Source organism: Xenopus laevis, chromosome 9_10L (assembly GCF_017654675.1).
Source record: "Xenopus laevis strain J_2021 chromosome 9_10L, Xenopus_laevis_v10.1, whole genome shotgun sequence".
Taxonomy (NCBI): domain Eukaryota; kingdom Metazoa; phylum Chordata; class Amphibia; order Anura; family Pipidae; genus Xenopus; species Xenopus laevis.
In genome coordinates this window covers 101,943,131-101,965,228 of record NC_054387.1, presented here as the reverse complement: position 1 = coordinate 101,965,228, position 22,098 = coordinate 101,943,131, and the positions used below count along the sequence as shown (strand labels likewise).

Below are 22,098 nucleotides of genomic sequence, written 5' to 3'. Positions count from 1 at the left end.
TTTTTGATTTGTATTGATTGTGCTCATACAAACCGAGAAGTAGAAAGTGATACTGCTCATTTATCTAATCTGTGCCCATCTTGTGCTGAACGCAGAAACCCCTGCGTGAAACAAAGCTATTTGTGTGCCAAAATATAAGTTGGTGGTTTTATTTAAAAACAAAAAAACAAACAAAACAAATTGGTTAATTGTTCTATACTGAATGTTTCTGTACAGCCTGTAACCAAACGGACAAAGAGCTCCTTTGTCTCACTTCTCCTGTGGATCTATTGTGTGGCCCTGTTCCTTCCTGCCTCCCATCTCCTCAACTGCACCCGGATCCAGTATTCGCACAGTCGGCAGACCTCATCCAGTTTGAAGAACATTTTCATCTCTCGGGTAAATTTAGGCAGAAGTTCTTGTAAGATCGATGTAACTGTAAATATTATTCCAGCTCTGTAACTATCGGATCAAAAACTGGCGACTGGTGGTTTAACCTTTAATTTTAACTTTATTTTCTGGTTATCTATATAAAAATGTACTAATAACTTAGATTAAATTTTAGAACAGACTCTGCGAGCCACTATTAAAACCTGTCCACTAAAGAAATGGAATTACACGATGAATACATGAAAAACTCTGGTCAAAGTCTGTCTGTCTTAGCAGAATCTTTTATTTTTTAAAGTACTTCCAGAAAAATATACCACGATACAGGCCTAAGGCAATTTAGTAATTTAAGTGGTGAAATAGATAAACCGGGACGGTCTGTACAGGTTAACAGTAGTTTGCAATTACCCATCTCCTCCTTGTATGATTGTATGTTTTTATATAGAGCCACGTGTTTATGCAGCACTTTACAGCAGAACAATAAATGAATAGAAAGGGTCATTACAAAGTACTTTTAAATAGAGTGCAGTTGCATTGGGGATTAAGAGGTAAGTATTAAAGATACAAAAAGGAGGTCCTTGTCCCATAGTACTTACCATCTAATCCTAATCCCCTTCTCTCCCCTTCTCTCTCTTTGCCTTGAGATACAGATGTTAATGTTTATATTTTTCATTAGGACACACAGGGGTAAGTGCAGGTAAAGGTGGCTCAATTGTTCTTTTTAGCCATTGCATTTTTATTCTCTTATGTTTGGATTTAGACCTACTAAGAAAAAGAAAAAATAAATTAGCATTTGGGCTTCTGCTTACATTTTGCAGTGTCTCTGCCATGACTTGTTGGGGTGGTGAAAGGAAATTAAAACAATTTTTACTACTGTCTGTACAAACTTCCTTTTCCAACTCTTTGAAATTGAAATCGAAGAATCTTATGTTTATTTATTTTAATATATAATGCAGATCTGGTGCATACCGAAGAAACCCAATACAAACCTCTGTGTAATGGGACACAGACGTGTCACTTCCCTACTTCTGCCGATGTTGAGAAGTCTTCTGAGCCTTCCACCCAGAATATTGGCCCACAAGAGTCCACCAAGGAATTGCCAGAAAGCCCAGTTAAGAGGCAGCACAGAAATAGAGTGAAACTGGCAGCAAACTTTTCATTTGCACCTGTAACCAAACTTTAATTTTTTTTTTTTTTTGAGTTTTGACATGGAGTCCTGAACAGCAAGGGCACACAGAGTATTGGTTCCAAAAAAAAAAAGCATTGCTTCTTTTGAAATAATGCCCCCATGCTTCCCATGGGCCTATATCTCAACATTAAGATGCTAATTCAAAAGCATTTGTTTTTGTAATATCAAGAAATAATTCGATAATGCCTTTTTTTTTTTACAGGTTTCAGCAAATGTTTAGCAGTTAAAAAATGCAGCTATCCGATGAATTTGACTTTTATTTCCTGCAGGCCTCATCAGTGTTGTAATCTTATTTGTTTATTGAGCTCTTGTCAGACAAGGTTACCCTGAAGCATGGTTTGTCTGTGTAGCATGCCACATACGTCTGTCCCTTACAGTGTCTCCCCTATTTTAGGATTTCTGAAGACAATCCCGTATTCTTTAGGTCCAACTTATTTGAGGCAATATTTTGAATTCAAAATTTTACTGTGGCACGAAGGGTTGAATATTATGATGCCGTTTTGAAAATGGTACAGCCTTTGCTTGTGCAAGTGTAAAGGTTTTTACTTTAGGGCTATTTCAGGTGACTTGTAAGGTCCATGCCGTGCACTTTTTTCGTCTATACAGATCTGTGTCTGGGAATTTCATTTTTACCCAGTTTTAATGTATTAAAGAAACATATTATTTTTGCACTGAAGATCTGTTAAGACTTGAGTAATGGCGCTGCTTCCTGGATAATTTACACCAGTTTAAACTATGGTTGTGTTCAAACGTATAAAAAAAAACGTATATTTTGAATTTGGCACTTGAGCAAAAAAAAAATTGACTGTCTTGGAGAGTAGAACACTTCACACAAAGGAAAGTTTTCCTGTTTACAGTAATATGCATCAAAATGCATAAATCACGGATACCGGAGCCATATAGTCATTGTAGTGGTATTCGCATAAGCAGATGCCATTTCCAGTGAAAAGGAAGTGTTATCTACGAGTGGAAAAGCCAAGGTTGTTCCCTTTAACCTTGACCTTTTTTAAAAATGCTTAGCAAATGGACAAAGGTAGCTGGTGGGATGGCATATTGTCTTTTAACGGTCTGGTTTTTATTGGAAGCATCCCTTTGGGTTTTTTTGAAAAAGAAATTGTCGGTTTTGGAGTTAAGTCTGGCTTTTGGGAAAAGGCCACACATGACGCCAGGAAAAACCAGTGGGATTGCCTGTTTGACTGATTTTTTGGTGTTATAGGACAGAAGGCCACCTACTCCTTCTGAATTTACCTGACATTTACAATGGATTGTATTAGTCAGGCAAGTGATGGTTTCTTGTAGAACTTTCTTAGAAAGGGTTCTATATTTGTGTTGTGTTTTTGGGTTCTTTGCAATATGCTAGAAAGACAGAAGATGGGACTCCGATTCCTAAGCCATTTCAATTAAATGCTTTAACTTAATGGCTTTTTGAATTTATTTTACCTCTTGGATTTCACACAAGGAAGGATCTTTTAAAACATGGCCTCTTTAGCCTGATAACGTTGTAACGACTGTGTAGACACAGGACAAATTCAGGAGAGAGTTCTTTCTGCACATACATACAGTCTCACAAAAGCATTACCTCTATGGACATGGTGTAGGTTTCAGAGCAATTTGTTTTAGACTGCTTTTTAAAACTTAATTGAAAATAAAACACCTTTGTAACCTTATGCTAAGATTTTTTTCTGTTAGGAGAGTCATCACGTAAGTGTAAAATGCAATTTTTTTTCTTTTTTTTTTTGTATTGCAAGTACCTACAGGTCACCTGAAATACTTCTTGTTCTCCAAAGTGGCAAAAACAACTCTTCAGCATGGAGGTTATACTTGTAATGGTCAACGTAGATTTTACTTTTTGTCCTCCCAGAATCATTTTGTAACCAGCTCAAGCTTTGTTCTATATGGATGTTGGCAAATGTTCTACAAAAATGTGCTTAAAGATCGTTGCGGTTTTTTTTTAAAACTGATGAACTGAAGAATTATGAGGCTATTTAAAACTTTATTTGGAAAAAAAAACATAACTTTAGTTTGTAACTAGAATAAAATTTAAAAAGTTAATGCACACCAACCCTTTTGGAGGCTTTTGAAGTTGTCGGGGCTTAAAAAATTATGCACTGTTCTTTTCTTGTTCATTTATAGTCTCAAGTGTGTTGGGACCAAATTGTGTGTCAATAAAAATTGCAAGCATCTATTGCCTATGTGGTCTTATTAAGATGTGTTCCTTTTTTTCCTGCTCTGATTTCAGAGGAACACAAGAACATTGTGGGTATTTTGTCTTTAGCTGCCTTCAAGCCCCAATATTCTGTTGAGTACTCAGGCTCGTATGAAGATTCCAAGCAAACCGCACTTACTTTGTAGTTTACTTTTCCAGGGTATGGGTGCACCTCAAATAACCTGTTCACCAAGGTTATAACTTGAACACATTTCTCTCCACAGACAGCACTCCAAATTCTTAATTAAAATTCGCCTTTAATTATTCCATCTTGGGGCAGCATAAGCATGCAACATTTCGAGTGGCACTCAACTCTTTATCAAGTACTCAGGCTCATTAAAGGAGACTATAGGTAAAGTGAAAAACCCTCTAATGTTGTTTTCATTAATGAATGTGGTGTTTGTTTCACTTTGGGAAAAATTATCTTCAAAATTGGCCCCTTTGAGTGCCGCTAGCTCCCCTGCACAGCCTGGAAGAGGAGGCAGCGTGAAGTGTTACAGGTGGGTGGGACTAATGGGGGTTTTGCAGAAATTTTCAACAAATTATCAGGTTTTTTCTTTTTAAAGCACATTCTTTCTATTTAAAGAGTACAATTCACCGGAATGTGCACGCACTCCTGCAGCCAGCCAGTGAGGTAAAACTGATGCTTTATTCTATGTTGTTAAGTTACACGTCCTAACGCGTTTCCTATCAAAGGATACGTGCCTATGATTACGTATCCCTGATACGAAACGCCTTAGGACGTGTAACTTTTAACAACATGGAACAAAGCTTCATTTTTACCTCACCGGCTGGCTGCAGGAGTGCGTGCACATTCTTTGATTGAATTTTCGTCTAAAGCTACGGGTTCGGGCACAGCACCCGGGCCATTTACCGGACTTGGTGAGTGCACTATCCGCTGACTTCATTGCAAATAATGTCAATTTGAATTGAACAATCTTGAGTGTCGGACCTGTGGTTTTCTACACCAAGGTCATCTCTCCCATCGGGTGAGCTCGTTCTGCATTTACTTCTGACACTAATCTTTTGAGTACAGAAAATTGTTCTGTGCTTTAGATAATTTTGTGAAGTTGTAGGAGAGATTAGAGCCAACTGTGTTCTCCTTTTTATACAATTCACTGGCACATTATTGTTTTTCACACCATATGTCTCCGTATAAATCTTTCAGGCTAGAGTCCAGGCTCTTCTTAGCTTGTATGTAGCTTATGTATAATAGAGTTGTATCACGTAGAAATTCAGGACTAGCTTCACTAGGCCAAAAATACCTCAAATAACAGCATGGAAAAAGACAAAACTTAAGCACCAACAAATATTTATTTAAAATTGTATGGGAAGGAACAACCTTATATTAGAACAAGTTGACAGGGACACAAAATATAGATATATTTCACAATTAAAGTATAGTCTTCCCGTCTCACAAATGTATTCCTTCACAAATACAAGGAAAGTCCAAAAATTTTGTTTCAGCTAATACAAATATATATACTTCTAAGAGGGTTCATAGGGGAATTACACTGGTTACCAACCAAGAGATTTTCAAAGTGCAGCTGTTGGGACATGACCGTTTTTGATATCCTGACAATATGATGAAACAGTCTCCTTGGTGTGACCGTAGTCTTCTGCCAATAAGATGCTTGTGATGAACATATTTTCCAAAAAAGCAGTCATGTCAGATTAATCATGGCTATGAAACGACCTTCATGTTAGCACAGCATTGTCATTCCTAAACATGCATCTATATCATTTGTTCAGTCATTCACACAGCACAACTAATACATTAACCTATCGACAGTTGTCATGTAAATTCCATTAAATTGCAGTTGAACATTTTCAGCTCCATTCCAGTAAAAACTGTCCTGTTTTGCTTCCACTGTGCATTTAATTTAGTTTTTTTTATCTTTTTATTTTGCATTTCAAAAAGGTAATGTGTAGTTGTATCGACAGAGTGTGAGCCATAGTAGCACTTAGCATTTAATTGAGTTTTATAGCTCCCCCTATTGAGCCCCAAAGCAGCGGAAAGGGGCCCTTTCTGAAGGTTAAACTGTCAAGTGCTTCCTGTTTTGGTTTTTGATAATGACCATGCATTTACTGTATATAGTGAATAAAGTACCCCCTCTTGTAAAACTTAAAGAGGAACTACGGCTTCTAAACCAAAATTTGATAAAGAGGCCCACATAACACAGAAACCCCTAATATATCCATCACAGTTGCCTGTTTCTTCAAAAAGTTTGAATAAATGCCATTTTTTATGCTGAAATCCAACTGTTTAACAGTTGTTCTTCTCTTTCTACATCATTTGAAATCCTGGCAGGGAAGGAGGGACTAAACACTGATGTTACAAATTGTAACAACTTCTCCACAGCTTACAGACAACATGCAGGAACTACATAACCCACAATGCATTGCACTGCGATGTTCCATTCCTTATTGAAATCAGGTGAGGGAATTGTGGGGTTTGGAGGATGCAGGCTGAGGACAGATGGCTGTTGATACAAAGTAACAGTAGTCAGCCAGCTCAGCAAAGTAGTCGGAGAGATCAGCAGAAAAGCGGGGGCTAAGTTTAGGGACTGTCAGAAACCATTAAAAATTATGAAAAGTCTGCATATTTTTTAAATTATGTATATTGCAAAGTTGCTTGAAATTATGTTTACTTTTCAAAAAGCTTAAAGGGATACTGTCATGGGAAAACATGTCAAAACACATCAGTTAATAGTGCTGCTCCAGCAGACTTCTGCGCTGAAATCCTTTTCTCAAAAGAGCAAACCGATTTTTTTCATTTTGAAATCTGACATGGGGCTAGACATATTGTCAGTTTCCCAGCTGCCCCAAGTCATGTGACTTGTGTTCTGATAAACTTCAGTGACTCTTTACTGCTGTACTGCAAGTTGGAGTGAAAAAAAAAAGCCCCTTTAAGCATATTATAAGTTACCGAGGAATTCTGTGACAATATCGAGGTCATGGAACTCTGAGTGGCTTCTAATCACCTATTTTTTTCAACAGAGGGTACTTTATTTATTATACAGGTATGGGACCTGTTATCCAGAATGCTCTGGACCTGGGGTTTTCCGGATAATGGATCTTTCAGTAATTTGGGTCTTCATGCCTTAAGTCTGCTAGAAATTCATTTAAACATTAAATAAACCCAATAGGTTGGTTTTGCTTCCAATAAGGATTAATTATATCTTAGTTTGGATCAAGTGCAATCTGTTTTATTATTACAGAGAAAAAGGGAATCATTTTTAAAAATTTGGATTATTTGAATAAAATGGAGTCTGGATATTGGATTTCCGGATAAGGGATCCTATACTTTGTACTAGATGTGTCTTTTTCTTGTATGAATCCTAACTTTCTGATGTGTGCATGGTGCTTCAATAACAAATCAAGTGATGTTTGTCCTGTAGCAGCCAGAAAAGCCTTACATCTGCCTCTCATTTGAAGGTTTCTTTGTATAAGATCCACAGAAATGTGCAAACTAAGGAAAAGATTGGGGAAGCTATTTTTTTTTTATTTATTTTAAGATGTTGGTTTCTTTGTTCCAATCTGCCGCTACCTTCTTAAATGTAAAGGGCCTTTTTTTTGGTGATGCTTCAAAGGAGTATGGGAATGTCCCAACTCGGCTATAGATGAGGGAGGCTGAGGAAAGCTCTATAGTTCTCAGTACAGTCTGAAGCCGACATATCTCTTAAATCCTATGCCATTAAGATCCGTTATACAGGATAAGTCTGTTCATTAGAATGAAAGGCTGAGTTTTAATTACAGACCATATTCCCTTGTGTCCATTTGAAGAAACTTTTTATAGAAAGATATTGTTGCAGTTGTATTTGCTCTGAAAAACTTATAGGGAAGACAGAGTCATTTTTATAGTACTTTTTCGTTTTAAAGGGTGTAAGAATTTGGGACACTTCGGGGCAGATGTATGAAGGGTCGAATATCGAGGGTTAATTAACCCTCGATATTCGACTAGGAACTAAAATCCTTCGGCTTCGAATATCGAAGTCGAAGGATTTAGCGCAAATCCTACGATCGAACGATCGAAGGATTATTCCTTCGATGGAACGATTAAATCCTTCGAATCGAACGATTCGAAGGATTTTAATCCAACGATCGAAGGAATATTCTTAGATCAAAAAAACTTAGGCAAGCCTATGGGGACCTTCCCCATAGGCTAACATTGACTTCGGTAGCTTTTAGCTGCCGAAGTAGGGGGTCGAAGTTTTTTTTAAAGAGGCAGTACTTCGACTATCGAATGGTCGAATAGTCAAACGATTTTTAGTTCGAATCGTTCGAGTCGTAGTCGAAGTAGCCCAAAAAACACTTCGAAATTCGAAGTTTTTTTAATTTGAATCCTTCACTCGAGCTTCATGAATCTGCCCCTTCATGGTGGTTTCCATTATTTATAGATAAGGGAAATGGTAGATCCTAATTTATGCCTCTAAATCCGACCTGATTCATGCTTCATAATAAATTTATCAATGAGATTGGCCTACACAGGGGGATTTATTGTATTAACACAAACATAGAAAGAACCTTTTTTTGTGCCATTGTAGAATCATATCAATGTAAAGATGTTGAGTATGAAAAGCACTATACAGAATAAGTATGGTTAGTTTAAAAAGGCTAATAATTTGGGGAAATTGCATTTTTATACACTAGTCAAATTTGGACCTGGGCAGTAACCCATGGCAACCAATCAGATGATTGCTTTCATTGTTCTACCTGCAATTATCTGGAAAAATATCACTGGTTGCTATGTGTTACTACCCATTGTGTATAAATGAGTCCTAATATGTCATCAGTCTCTTGCACTTGGAAGTCATATTAAATTGACTGGTAGCATAAATCTAAATTGTGGAATGACTCAGTGGAATAAAACTCATTCATAGGCGTAAGGTTCCTGTTTCTGGGGAAAGTGCAAATCACTTGCTTAAATTATTTTTTATTGTTTGCTTCAGCGGTTTTGTTTTGCCTTTCTTTACTCAATTACCTTTATCTTGATTGTAAGTGCCTTTTTTCTAATCTATTCTGCTAGTTCTCATTGTGTTCTTCCGTTACTATTACTCATGTTTACTCCTATGTTTACATTTTGTCACATTTTACCCCTTCCTTTTCTTTGGGGGGAATGTTAATTGTGTACTCATGTAAATTTGGAGAAGGTGGGTGTAAACACCAAAAACTTTATTGTCACCAATTGCATTGACAATGATAAAAACCACTGTACTGGCAGTACAAACAGCACAAAATAAAACTTCATATACAATGGGCACTGCATTAAAGGGATTGTGTTGTGATTTTTATGATGTTTTTATTTCTAAATTATACTGTTTACACTGCATATATTTCACTCTACAATATAAAATTTCATTCCTAATATTGGTGTGTAGACGCCATCTCAGTCATTTTGCCTGGTCATGTGCTTTCAGAAAGAGCCAACACTTTGGGATGAAACTGCTTTCTGACAGGCTTTTGTTTCTCCTAATCAAAGTAACTGAATGTGTCGCTGTGGGACCTGGATTTTTTTACTATTGAGTGTTGTTCTTAGATCTACCAGGCAGCTGTTATCTTGTGTTAGGGAGCTGTTATCTGGTTACCATTGTTCTTTTGTTTGGCTGCTGGGGGGAAAAGGGGGGGGGGTGATATCATTTCAACTTGCAGTAAAGAGCGATTGAAGTTTATCAGAGCACAAGTCACATGACTGGGGCAGCTGGGAAACTGACAATATGTCTAGCCCATGCCAAATTTCTAAATTTTTTTTGTTGCTCTTTTGAGAAATGGATTTCAGTGCAGAATTCTGCTGGAGCAGCACTAACTGATGCGTTTTGAAAAAAAAATCTTTTTTCCATACCAGTATTCCTTTAAGGAAGAGAAGCTAAAGAGAGGCTAAGGTTTCACCCGACCAAGATTGGACTGAGCTAGCAGGATACTGGGAAAAAACAGTGTGGCCCTGCCCCTCAGACCCAGACCTTCTCCCCACCCTGGTGGTTACACCCTTATGCAGAGGAGAGTTGCGGCTTGGACAGCGGGTCCAGGGGGGTGTGGGCCCCTGAGACAGCAGCTCCAGTGGGTCCTGGATACCCCAGTCCAATGCTGACCCCCACCAAATCTCATTAACAAATGTCAAAAGCATCCCCGCACCACCAAGGTTTAGTGAAGAAAGATTGGATGAAAGTCCAACTTTCTAGATATCAACACTATTTCTTAATTACATATAAAAGCAGTTAATATAGGCTAGGCCCTCAAAGTGAAATAGAAAACATTCCACTGGCAATTGTGGTTTGAGGAATGGCTCTAAAAATGGTCCAGAAAGACCACTGGGGTTTATCTCCTACTAACTAGCTAGATGTTGCAGATCCCAAAGTGGTGTCACCTGTGGAGGGTGGAGCTTCATGAATGATGTCACTACAGTTCATGTGATGAAATACTGTGCCATGATCCATTGTTTCTCTTGAACGTGCAAAACTATTCTCCATTTTCCCTTTGTTCAATCTTCATATTGCAACAATATAATATACATTTTGTAACCCACAATGCTACAGATATTTGATTGACAAGTTACTTCATTTTTTTGTACAATGCCGTGTTCATGACAAATGCCAAACCATGTCTACAAAAGTGCTGGATTTGGATCATCCATTTTACACGTATCTGGTAACATAGTTATACTAGTCTAAGGTAACAGTAATATAAGGGACAGTAACACATACCAACAAGAAAATGTAATACAAGCCTTACAGAGAAGCCTTTAAAAATAGTGTATTCTTGTATACCCACCAGTAATATTTTGCTTGCCTCTAGGTCATATGGGAGTCATTTCCATCCTCTTCCCTATGTGAATACTCCCTGCGAATGTTGCAGATTGTCACACTGAAAAGGGAAAGTTTTGTCCAATTTGTGGTCAAAAGTCTTTAGCTCTGGCAAAACTTCTGTTAAAGCTAAAGGCTAGCCACCAGCTCAAGCCGAAGGGGCTGATCTATGTTTCAGTTAGAATCTTTGCCGCATTTAGAATTTATTTGTGCTAGAACAAATTCGATTTATAGTTACAAAAACTTTAATGTTTTGTATTTATTAAGCACAAAAAACTTGAATGTAAAATGTCACCGTCTAAAAACTTGTAAGTTCATGCAGAAGTCAATGGGAGGTGTCCTAGGCAAAATTGAAGCCATTTTTTCAATTCAACATTTTCAAGTTTTTCAACGGTGAATACAAATTCGATGAATTCCAGTTGTTTTTCGCCATTTTATTCAAACAAGTTTTTTTACATTAAAATTCTTGTAATAAATAAGCAAAAATTTGAATTTACTTTTTAAATGCTTTGGTATGGTGATGCCTTAAGCTGGCCATAGACGCAAAGATCTGATCGTATTCATAGGATTTTCGGATCAAGTGTGGAGTGTCCTGTCGTGTCATGCCGTTCAGTCGATCGGACAGGCTTGAAAATTTCTGACGACTGCCGATATATCTCTGCGTGTATTGATGATTTTCAGTGGGAGACTGCCAGCGGAAGCGGAGAGCTGTAGTTAAAGTGCAGTCAATTAGGCGAGGGCTGGATTAGGTGCAAGTCTCTAGATGGCACCACACTTGCATCCCTGTGGGGTCCCCTGCCTCTCCCCATCCCCGATTGTTCCCCCTGACCCTACCTGCAGCCAAATAAAAAAATGGCGAATATCACCAGGCCTCCTTTTTTAACTGAAGGTTAATGGCACGTCGGGAGATGGGTACATCGATGATTCGAACGATCGGATATTTGTGTCTATGGCCAGCTTTATCTGAAAAAACTCCATGTCCCAAGCTTTCTGGTTAATACATCCCATACCTGTACCAATACTAACTATAGGTTGGCTATACATGCCAAAATTTATACAGCGCTTTTAACCATACTGCCCAACTTTCAAGGTACATATGGCTCTTTGGGGGAAAGGGTTTTCATAGATTACCCTGCAAAGTGGTTTTGTCCAAACTGAAGACTTGGGGGTTATTTATCAAAGGCAGAGTCTCAGAGGTTTCAGAGTTTTTTTTTTATACCTCAAATGAACTCAGAACTTGAATGTTTTCTAATTTAAGAAAAAAACTTGGGGGTTAAAAACAAAAGAAAAAACCTGAATATCTTGAATTAACTAGAGTTTTTCAGCAAAACCCACTGAAAAACAGTTTTAAATGGTTCAAGGGACTTCTGCCATTGACTTCTACATGACGTCGACAGGTTTTAGCTGGAGTATTTTCAGATTTGAGCCATTTTTAGCTTTGGGGTATAATAAATCTAGAAAAATGTTAGTATTTTTATATAAACATTTTTTTTTACCTGAAAATTAGATTTTTTACTGAAAACGAACCTAGAAAAAAATTTTTTTTCCGTGAAAACACATCATTCTTTGATAAATACAGTAAGCCCCTTAACCTGCTATTGCCTCTTATAGACAGGTGAAGATTTGAGAGAAGGTGTAGCTCCTCAGATCCAATCATTTGGTCCAAATTAAATGGAACATTGCTACTTAGCCATCTGAATCGATAGGAAAATCCCACACCTTCTACTTGTGAGCCAATGGATTAGATAACCAAAAGGTCAGCCCATGTAAGTCTTCTTTCCTTTTAATGATAAACAATTGTTTGGGAGTAATTTAGGGTCCTTCTTATAAATAGATTGTCTCTGGGTTGTTTAGGGTAGTTGAGTGAAGCTGGTGCACCTCAACTGTGATCTACACAAGCACATCCAACCGGCACAATCCTGGTACAAAGTATTTGCTGTGCTGTCTATGTTCCCCACGTTCTTTCTATGAAATCAATCACACATCAGTGCATGTAAGTTTGTGGATTCAGAAAGGGTCTCTGCGTTGACCAAGTGTTTGTGTTCATAGGAAGAAATCACTGCTCTCCGGGTTTGCTGTGCTAATAAAAGCGGTCTGAATGAAATGCAGTTCATGAACATGGATCATTGCAACACCTCAGCCTAGAGATCAAGGGAAAGGAGCACATGATACGCATGATGCTTAAATAAAGTGGACACTTGGGGGCATATTAATAAGATGGGTAAACAGGTGGCACAACAAATTTTCCTGCTTACTTTCCAGATGTCCCAGCTATATTTCTTATTCTAGTTAAACACTAGATACACAAAGGTGCCAAACAATTATTCCTTTGTGCACTTCATAATTCCAATTTTGTAGTATATCCTGTGCTGTTTTTTATCTGGTATATTTGGAGCTAGGGCAGGTTGCTGGAGGTCTTAAATGCCCCTATATGTACAAAATCAGGCCTGGACTGTGATTCAAATAGGCCCTGGTATTTCAAATACACTAAGGCCCAAGCAGCCTCCCACCAGTCCAATTAATAGTGACTGTCTATGGATGGTATCTTATTGCAGCCCCTTTGGCATTTGCCAGAATCCACAGATTGCCAATCCGGGTCTAGAAATAATAATCCAACTTTATATAGTTAATATTCAGCAAGCATCCACTTGAAAATTCCCCCAAATATTTCAGGGATAATTTGTCATCTTCAGTCGAAACATTTGTGCTATGTATACTTGGGCTACCCTCCCAGAAAGAAACCAAGTAACTGGAAGAAGGAACAATGGCTCCCCCCACCCCCAACAAAAATGTAAATGAAAAAATTGGCCCATGTGATTTCTATCCACCAATAGTGTAGTTTAATGGCAGTGTAATAATATTATAAGTATTCCTGTCCCTGTGTGTAGTAGCTGCATTATTCAGGTTGGATGTTTATGAGGCTCACTATGCATGGTCATTCGTAAGTACACACATACTGCTGCTTCCTTCTCTCACTAGGGGCCGGAACACTTTTTACTAATAGCTGTTACAAACCAGGAATGACTGCTGGCCAACTTGTATATTATGTACCTTGGTAAATACACTCCTCTTTTTTTTGACATGCTCTTTGAGTGATCCATGCGACAGTGAGAGTTTCACTATTGATACACTATTGGTAAATGCGTTACAGCACATACGGTTCAGGTTAGCAGGATTTTGGATGCTTTGAATCCTTTCAAGTGAAACCCAGCATCCCATTGGAGCATTCTGGTCACTGTCCGGACAGCAAGTGTTACATAACGTTGCACTGAGTTGTGCCACAGCAATCTTTGAGGATGGCCATTCCTGTTTTTGTAATGGAAGGCTTGGTGGGTGGGAGGTCAGCTTTCTTCTCTAATACAGTATCTGTAAGGGACACAGAAAGCAAGTTACAAAGTTGAAATGGATTTAAGGAAACTCAAAGCACACCAAATAGTACCAAACAGGCCTGCATCTAGTCAGGTGAGCAGGTTATACACAGCACATACCATACACTGATAAACTTCATGATGGGGTTGCTGCTATATAGGTATGGGACCTGTTATCAAAAATGCGTGGGACCAAATAGAGAATTTTCATAATTTGTATCTCCTAAAAAAAACATTTAAACATGAAATAACCCAATAGGCTGATTTTGCCTCCAATAAGGATTAATTATATCTTAGTTGGGATCAAGTACAAGGTACTGTTTTATTATTACAGAGAAAAGGGAAATCATTTAATTAAAATTGAGTCTAGGGGAGCTGGTCTACTGAAATCTGGATCTTTCTGGATAACGGATGCCATATCTGCATATCAATTGGGTTTAATATTGTCCATTTAAGTGTTAAAAAAACACTGTCATTGCTGCTTTGTTCTTGTAAAGTATCTTCTCCTTTGCCGTTCCCTGGCACCCCCTATATTTGGTTTGGGTTCTAGGGTACATTTATTGAAGAGAAGAGGTTACGTAGGGATAAGAGAATATGGAACTCAGAGGGAAGGGAAAATTATTAATTGTAGTGGAGTCAGAAGTAAACATTGTAAGATGGAATTAACATTGCAAGAGACACCCTGTGATCATAATTATCTAGGACTGTCAACAATAGTCACTTACTAGCAACTGGTTTTGTCACTTTGTCCAGGGGCTTTAATTTGATCCGGAGGAAATCTGCAATTTCTTTGTCTTCTTCTTTTTCTCTGAAAGCAGGAAGAAAATTATTTATCTGTGAATTTTTTATTTAGTAACAATGTTATCTTAAAGGAGACATTTTATGTAAAAAACTAGAACGTGCCAGTGTATTATACTATTTTAGATATAGAAGAAATATGCTTTAAAAAATAGTGTTTCAGGCTGATTTATTGAAAGTTTCTGCAGAAACTATACTTGTCCCGCCCATCTGTTCCACTTCCTGTTGCCTCCTTTCCCAGGCTGTGCAGGGGAGCCGGCAATACTCAGCACACTGCACTGTAGGATAAGAACCAATCAGCAGCTAGGCTGACCTGATAGGGAACTGAAGCCTGTATTTGCTTGTGTGACTGTCCCCCTCCTACTGTGCTTCTGGCGGGGACTGTTAAGATAAGCCCATCCTACATTAAAAACAAGGACAGGGACCAGAGAACATCTATAGGGAGCTCCAAATAAAGGGGCTAATTTTGAAGACAATATTCATTTCTGGCCAAAAGTAAAACCAGCACTATATATTGTAAATTATTGTCTGCAAAATTAGGGTTTTTTTATATATCCTATATGTCTCCTTTAATTTGATGTACTGTTTAGAGAAATGCTTCAAAAATAATTGATATCAAATATATATAATATTAAAGATGGACCAGTACACTAACTTCTTGAATCACCAAATGTTTATTGAATCATCGCTTGTGCAATCAACATTTTGATGATAAAGGCCCCAATGAGGGTCGAAACGTTGGATGCAAAAGTGATGATTCAATAAACATTTGGGGGGCCCATTCACTGAGTTCGAGTGAAGGAATAGAGGAAAAATAGTTCGAATTTTGAATGTTTTTTTGGCTACTTCGACCATCGAATTGGCTACTTCGACAACGACCTTCGACTTCGAATCGAACGATTCGAACTAAAAATCGTTCGAATATTCGACCATTCGATAATCGAAGTACTGACTCTTTAAAAATTTCTTCGACCCCCTAGTTCGCCACCTAAAACCTACCGAGGCCAATGTTAACCTATGGGGAAGGTCCCCATAGGCTTGCTAACAATTTTCTGATCGAAGGATAATCCTTCGATCGATGGATTAAAATCCTTCCAATTGTTCGATCGAACAATTATTCCTTCGATCGTTGTCGGATTTTAATTCAGCAGTCGAATATTAAGGGTTAATTAACCCTCGATATTCGACCCTTGATACATCTGCCCCTTGGTGATTCAAGAAACTTATGTGCTGGTCCATCTTCAAATATTATATATGTAATTATCTGACCAAGCACCAAGAAGTGTACAACGGAGAAAGAGTGCAGGTACTTCATGAACTGCAATTGGGAGGGTGATGGAAATAGATAAGTGGTGGAACTATGGGAAACATATGTGTGGAAATAAGTATTAAAGATATAAGCCCCACAGTGTCCCAGGCTCTTGTCCCCAAGAATTTTACCTTAATCGCTCCACTTCTGCATCATCAACCAAGAAGTCCCTTTTCTGCACCAGCTTTTGGATCTTCTGAATCAACTCATCTTCACATTTCTTCTGTGGATTTGTTTTTTCCTTCTCTGCAACACATGAAATTAAAAGAAGGATTGCATTCCCTTTTCTAATCCCAAACTTGGCTGTTCTCTACCTCCATGTTATTAATGCAACAATATTCCAGGTTTACTTTTAAGGACTCAAAGACAGGATCTGTTCATGTTTCAATTTAGATTTTTTTCAACAAATCATTTTTTTTAGCTAAAACTCATGAATTTGAATTATGCAGTAGATCTAATAGGTATTGTCGCCAAATCTCCCCCTCTAACTGGCCTTCAGGCTGAGGGCCCTCAGCTGAGAAAACACTGCTTTACTAAAATGGTATTGCTCAAGGACAGGGTCCCTATTTTTACCTGTGAGCCACATTCAATGTAAAAAGAGTTTGGGAACAACACAAACATGAAAAAAATCAATGGAGTGCCAAATAAGTGTTGTAGTTGGCTATTTGATAGCCCTAATTTGGACTGGCAGCCTACAGGAGGCTCTGTTTGGCAATTCAAATGTTTTTTATGCAACCAAAAGTTGCCTCTAAGATAAGAATTAAAAAATAGGGATCCAAGGAGTTGGGGAGCAACATGTTGCTGATAAGTCACTGGTTAAGGATCACTGGCCTAGGAAATAAATGGTTTAATAAAGCAGACTAAATAATTGTAATTTACATCTTTGTTGCTTCTGAGTAACACTTGGTTTCACATCACAGTTTCCACTAAATGCATTTTCATATGTCAACTAGTACAGACCTGATGTAACTAATCTGCCAATTATAATTGTTTTCAGGTTTCTGTTAGTTGCCATCACCTTTACTACAATGCCTGGAGCCTTCTGATACCCATTGTTGCTGGAAAGTTGTTGACACTTTAAGGGCTCTTACTGACGAACGGTTGAAGCTGCGCTCCCCTGCGTTCCATTTTTCTGCGTTCAGCCACAGGGGAGCGCAGGAATAGACGCATTTAGCTTTTTTCAATGGGGCTGTACTCACACAGGCGCGTGTAGGCGCCGAACGCAGGAAAAATGCAGCATGTTGCGTCTCAACCTGCATTCGGCGCCTACACGCGCCTGTGTGAGTACAGCCCCATTGAAAAAAGCTAAATGCATCTATTCCTGCGCTCCCCTGCGGCTGAACACTGAAAAATGGATGCAGGGGAGCGCAGCTTCAACCGCTCGTCAGTAAGAGCCCTAACAAAGACCCAACATTATCCTGTTTTGTAAGAAAGCCATGATCAAGATATTTCTGTGTAAGGAAGGGTGTTTAGAATATATGAATTTTATAAATTAATTTTCCTGTTGCCTATTATATAGATTTGCTTCTTGCTCCCAAATCTAAGTGTTGGGCAACCTGCAGAAGCCAGTGTCAGGCATGAGAAGACATTACCTTCCAAGAACCCCCACAGTTATTATTATTTATGTTTCACTTTTTTGCAAAACAGGACTTTTGTTCAATTACTTCTAGTTTTGTAAATCACTGAAAATATAACTCCCTTCTCAGTTTAGTTAAACGTAATATTTGTGAACCGGAGGGAAATTAAGGATTCTCCATGGTGCTAATGCATATAAAATATATTAAGCACCCTTATAAATCCATATCAGCAGGATATCCTCCGCTGTTTATTGGGACATCCGGAGGCTATTTCTGTTCTCGGTTCCATGAACTTTTAATATATATATATATATATACACAATTTCACAGTGTTGATACATGAAACAAAATCTTGATATGGTGGCTTTATTTCTCAGCTTGCCTCGGAGCTGCGCATTCTGAAATGTGTGGGATGGGATTTGCCTGTGGCTCTGTATGCTTTCTTATATTTGGCTTTAGTACAGTCATTTTAAGCTGAGGAACACTGTCCTCTTAATCCTCTGGAAATTACATTGGTCTCAGTAAGAAGCCACAACATTTATTAAGCATGGAATTGCAAATCAGTGGCAGATTGGCATAAAATGAATCATTCTGGAACATTTAAATGTATTCTTATTGCTACTAAAATATAGACATATGTCATTCAGAAGTGTCTGAACTGCAGGTGGAATATAAAATATATTATAAACATTAGATGGTGCCCAATGCCTTAAATTTACTAAAAATACTTTAAACATCAAATATACGTGGTTAGGATCCAGTACAAGGTACAAGTATGGAAACTGTTATTTGATTATTATCCTCCAATTTATTTCCTTGGTATTTGAAATGGAACCGATTACCTGAGGCATCTACCAAAGTCTGGAGTTCTTGTTTCAGGCTCATGATTTCCTTGCACAATTGAATATCGTCAATCCTGCAAGAAAGAGAAGGATTGTATCATTAGGGCACATTTCCTCTGTTGTTCAGTTGATAAGCTTGCTTGAACCCGTATTCCTGTCAACCATAAATTCCCTTTATGAGAGCGTAACAGAGGGCTCGGCTTTGGGTCAGAGTGTTTAGAAGGCAAGGTACATTTCCAGTGCCCGGCAGAAGTGCTGAGAGTGCAGTCCTGGACGAATGCTATATAGATAAGTAGTAGAGTTCCTATTTGAATAAACACTAGATACGAGCCTCTTCTGGCTGTTTAATGTAGGTTTTGGAATGCGCACTCACCTCTCTCTACTCAGCTCTATTACTGAAACCAAAGCACTGTACTCTAACTAAACCAGTCTCTAACTTAACCAATGAACAATTGCTAATGGTTACCATATATTTTTATATTATTCTGAGGTATCTATATATCGTTTTTTTAGTGTTGTGTCTTTTCTTTTTGGAGTTTGGCAGCCCTGAACTTTAACACTCCATTGAATCACAGATGAAACCCAAATGACCACTCCAGTTATTTAAATCCCACTGATCTCCTTAAAGGGCATGTAAAGTCTAAAATAGAATAATGCTAGAAATGCTGTATTTTGTATACTAAATATAAACATGAACTTACTGCACCACAAGCCTAATCAAACAAATAATTTATGCTTTCAAAGTTGGCTACAGGGGGTCACCATCTTGTAACTTTGTTAAACATCTTTGCAAGACTAAGACTGTGCACATGCTCAGTGTGGTCTGGGCTGCTTAGGGATCGTCATAAACAAAGCTGCTTGAATTCTGCATGGCTGGGAAGTAAGGTGGGGGCTCCCCCTGCTGTTCATAAGTATGATTGTTTCCCTGCTCAGCAGTTAGGGACCATCTGACAATTCCTATCCACAGCAGTAAATGAAAGGAGAATTTCACTGCATACAGTCAGGTTTCTTATAAAAATGGTACACATTTTTTAATTAAAGTATATTGGAGATAGGTTTCTTTTTCATTAAAGAAAGTAAAAATGGAATTTTATTTTTTTGCCTTTACATGCCCTTTAATTCAATCATATAAATGTCCATACACATTGTATCCTCTGATTTTGGTACCCATAACTTTATATATTACAATATATAACAGCTTTAGAGCGTTCTGCTCACAAGAGCTTACAGTGTAAATATATTCTACATATATACTGTATTTATCATATATAAATCAGCTGTACCTTTTTATGATGGCGCCAATAGATTAAGCAGTGCAAATGTACCTTTTTTTTTTTACTTTTTAACACACAGGCAGACTAACACATTTTCTCTCGTGGTGGAACGGATCAAAGCAATTTGTCGTGCAATCAACATCATTAAAATTCTCCTGCTGTTTAATACCAACTCATGGATGATGCAGCGTGAGTAATCTGCAGCTGAAAAATTTGTTTTGACAAGCCAACGCGGGCAGGATTCTCTACTGGAGTGTGCATTATAACGTCAGCATTGTTTCTTATCACAGAACACAATACAAGCAGGTGTTATGGCTACATACACTAGCAATACATGACATTTCTGTGCTGGTTGAATGGAAATATGCTTGGTTTCCTTTATACTGAAATAGGCATGGCTCAAGCGAGTATGAAGCATGTGTTTTTATACCTATTGTTACCACTACCCCTAATTCTCAGCAACATTTAATTTGGCCTTTTTTTTAATTTAATTATTTCCAGCTTTCAATTGGGGGGGGGGGGTCACTGACCCCATCTAAAAAAAAGAATACTCTGAAAAGCTACAAATTTATTTCTATTGCTACTTTTTATTACTCATCTTGCTATTCAGGTTCTCTCCTGTTCATATACCAGTCTCTTATTCAAATCAATGCATGGTTGCTATGGTAATTAGGACCTGAGCAACCACATTGCGGAGATTGCAAACTGCAGAGCTGCATCCCCTGGTTCACTTGTAAGTTATACAATGGCCAATTCTATGCAACCATCCAATTGGCCTTCATTTATTAGTTTTTTTTAATAATTTGCCTTTTTCCTCTGACTCTTTCAAGCTTTCAAATGGGGGTCACTGACCCCATCTAAAAAACAAATGCATGCTGTGTAAGGATACATATTTTTTGTTATAGCTACTTTTTATTACTCCACTTTTGATTCAGGCCCACTCCTATTCATATACCAGTCTCTAATTCTAATTAATGCATGGTTGCTAGGGTAATATGGCCCCTAGCAACCAGCTTGCTGAAACTGCAATCAGGAGAACTGCTGAATAAAAAGCTAAATAATTAAAAAAACACAAATAATAAAAAATGAAAACTATCTAAGAATATCACTCACTAACTCATACTAAAAGTTAAATTAAAAGTTAACAACAAATGTTAAAAACACAGTAGTAGCTAAATTGATTAAAAGGCCAGGAGATGAGAATTTCTGCTATGTATTTGCACATAGGGGTATATTATTAAAGACATGATAAATGTTTTACAAACAAAAAGTGTAAAATAAATGGCATGTTTATAAAGCATCCTTGCATATGAATAAATTTACAGTATCTTTACGCCAATGAAATGACACCAATATTTTGCAAAGTGTACCATGGCATTAAAGTGACAATGCAAATTGAATTCTAAAATCTTTATTATGCACCCTGTAAAGTGCTAGAAAGCATGATATTTTTATTTAAAAATACCTTTTCTTTGATCTTACATGGATTTCGGAGCCACGTGTAGAATATTGCTAAAGTTTCCAATGGATACTGTGGAGCAGATGCTTTGTTGCACTTGGTTGAGGTACCAGGTAAACTATGCTAAAAACATCAGAACTTCTGCTTCAAAGAGAAATTATTCTGACATGTAAAGAATAGAAATAAATACTATATGAACATACAGTAGATGTTATTGGTAGGTAAATACAAAAGGGGGATTGTGGGAGCACTCACGTTGCTAAGTAAAAATGTATATAAGTATAAGGGAAGTGCTACAGACATAGCCAAATTAATCAGTGCACATTCCCTGGGTAATTCAGTATATATACAAGTTGCATGTGTTCACAAAGACAGGGGTTTTTAGTTGCAAAGTTATGATCATAAAGTTGATAAGCCACCATACCACGTCAAGGTAAACCCCATATGGCGGTCCCTAACTTGTTTACCTCTGGTCATAGTATAGAGGTCTCCCTGGTCCTAGTTTCATTTTTAATGGTTTCCTGGACTCACGATTTTATTTTATTTAATACATTAGTAAAAGTTACGTTTTAACCATGTTCTTTGAGTTATCGGGTCTTACGATGGGGTGGTGCAATTTCAAGGGTTAACTTTCTCTTTTTTTATGCACTTATCTTCTTAACCCTGCACACCATCTACTGTTTTTCTCAAATTGATGGGTGGTGCTCCCTTTTTTTGTTTGTGATCATAGTATAGAGGATCCTGTGCCTCTCTGCATAATAGCATTAGTTGAAGTAGAATCTGCTGAACCTTGGTTTCATTATTACACTATTTAAGTTGTCCTTTACTTATTTTAGTTCACATTTATATTCTTACTTATTTATACCTGTACTAATACATATACATATATGTACACTTTCTAAGTGTGCAC

At 37.7% G+C, this 22,098-nt stretch overlaps 2 protein-coding genes across 11 annotated transcripts in view; one reads left to right on the top strand and one right to left on the bottom strand.

The window, feature by feature from the left end:
• The window catches only part of marf1.L (meiosis regulator and mRNA stability factor 1 L homeolog), a 56,503-nt gene extending 52,765 nt beyond the window's left edge, over positions 1-3,738 (top strand). For 9 of the 10 annotated variants that reach the window (XM_041575984.1, XM_018236329.2, XM_041575986.1 and 6 more), the window contains 2 exons: positions 217-378; positions 1,323-3,738. In XM_041575984.1, the coding sequence (XP_041431918.1) occupies positions 217-378; positions 1,323-1,549 (389 nt within the window). In that variant the 3' untranslated portion in view covers positions 1,550-3,738. The remainder of the gene's footprint in view (positions 1-216; positions 379-1,322) is intronic. The other variant, XM_018236327.2, reaches the window with a different exon arrangement.
• A 9,902-nt stretch (positions 3,739-13,640) lies between these two features.
• Positions 13,641-22,098, bottom strand: part of bmerb1.L (bMERB domain containing 1 L homeolog) — a 119,577-nt gene continuing 111,119 nt past the window's right edge. Inside the window, exons 3-6 of the mRNA XM_018236324.2 lie at positions 18,456-18,529; positions 16,168-16,282; positions 14,655-14,737; positions 13,641-13,927 (exon numbers count right to left, since the gene is read on the bottom strand). Of these exons, the coding sequence (XP_018091813.2) occupies positions 13,815-13,927; positions 14,655-14,737; positions 16,168-16,282; positions 18,456-18,529 (385 nt within the window). The 3' untranslated portion in view covers positions 13,641-13,814. The remainder of the gene's footprint in view (positions 13,928-14,654; positions 14,738-16,167; positions 16,283-18,455; positions 18,530-22,098) is intronic.